The sequence below is a fragment of the Apteryx rowi genome, unplaced genomic scaffold (assembly GCF_003343035.1).
Source record: "Apteryx rowi isolate R43461 unplaced genomic scaffold, aptRow1 scaffold_1706, whole genome shotgun sequence".
In the NCBI taxonomy this organism is placed as follows: Eukaryota; Metazoa; Chordata; class Aves; order Apterygiformes; family Apterygidae; genus Apteryx; species Apteryx rowi.
This window is the reverse complement of record NW_020447982.1, coordinates 4182-5300: the sequence shown is the minus strand read 5'-3', so window position 1 is coordinate 5300 and position 1119 is coordinate 4182. Positions and strand designations below refer to the sequence as shown.

Sequence of the window (1119 nt, the reverse complement as noted above, 5' to 3'; positions counted from 1 at the left end):
ATATCCCACAATGCCTTGGGGCTGAAACCCCCTTCCTTTACCCCAAATCCCTCCTATATCCCACAATGCCTTGGGGCTGGAATTCCCTTCCTTTACCCCAAAGCCCTTCTATATCCCACAATGCCCCGGGGGGCACCGCCCCCTTCCTGCCAAGCCCCTCCCACCCCAGCAGCCCCGCCCCCATCCTGCCCCATAACCCCCACAGGCCTAAACGGTGCTGAGCGCCCACCCGAGAGGGGGGAGAAACCCACCCACCCCGCGCCGTGGGGGGGCGACGCCGCGACGCCGTGGGGCCGGCCCCACTCCTGACGCCGTCTCTCCCACCCGCTCCCACAGTGTCGGCGCGGAGCCGGGGCCGGGCGCTGGTGCTGCGCGCCCGAGCGCTCAGCGCCCTCCCCGGGGACCCGCGCGCCGAAGCCGCCCTGGGCCGAGCCGTGAAGCTGGCGCCGGCGCTGCCCGAGGCCTGGACCCGCCTGGGCGAAGCGCGGTGGCGCCGCGGGGACCTGGAAGCCGCCCGCGAGTGCTTCGCCGGCGCCCTGCGACACGTGAGTGGGGCTGGGGGACACCAGTGGGTCACGGCGTGGGGCTGGGGGACACGTGTGGGGCTGGGGGTGGCACCGTGGGGACGTGGAAGCCGCCCACGAGTGTTTCGCCGGCGCCTTGTGACACGTGAGTGGGGTCGGGGGACGTGAGTGGGGTCACAGGGACATGAGTGGGTCGTGGCGTGGGGCTGGGGGACACGGGTGGGTCACGGCATGGGGCTGTGACACATGTGTGGGTCTTGGTGTGGGTCTGGGGGACACGTGTGGGTCAGGGCGTGGGGCTGGGGGATACGTGTGGGTCTTGGTGTGGGTTTAGGGGGCACGTGTGGGTCATGGCATGGGGCCGGGAGACACGTGTGGATCACGATGTGGGGCTGGGGGACACGTGTGGGTCATGATGTGGGGCCGGGGGACACATGTGGGTCGTGGCGTGGGGCTGGGGGACACGTGTGGGTCTTAATGTGGGTCCAGGGAACACATGTGGGTCACAGCGTGGGGCCGGGGGACACGTGTGGGTCTCGGCGTGGGGCTGGGGGGCACGTGTGGGTCACGGCGTGGGGCTGTGACGTGTGGGTCT

At 70.4% G+C, this 1119-nt stretch overlaps 1 protein-coding gene across 1 annotated transcript in view; it reads left to right on the top strand.

Moving 5' to 3' along the window:
• Positions 1-1119, top strand: part of TTC5 (tetratricopeptide repeat domain 5) — a 15686-nt gene that overhangs the window by 10813 nt on the left and 3754 nt on the right. The window contains exon 4 of the mRNA XM_026060798.1: positions 337-545. Within this exon, the coding sequence (XP_025916583.1) occupies positions 337-545 (209 nt within the window). The remainder of the gene's footprint in view (positions 1-336; positions 546-1119) is intronic.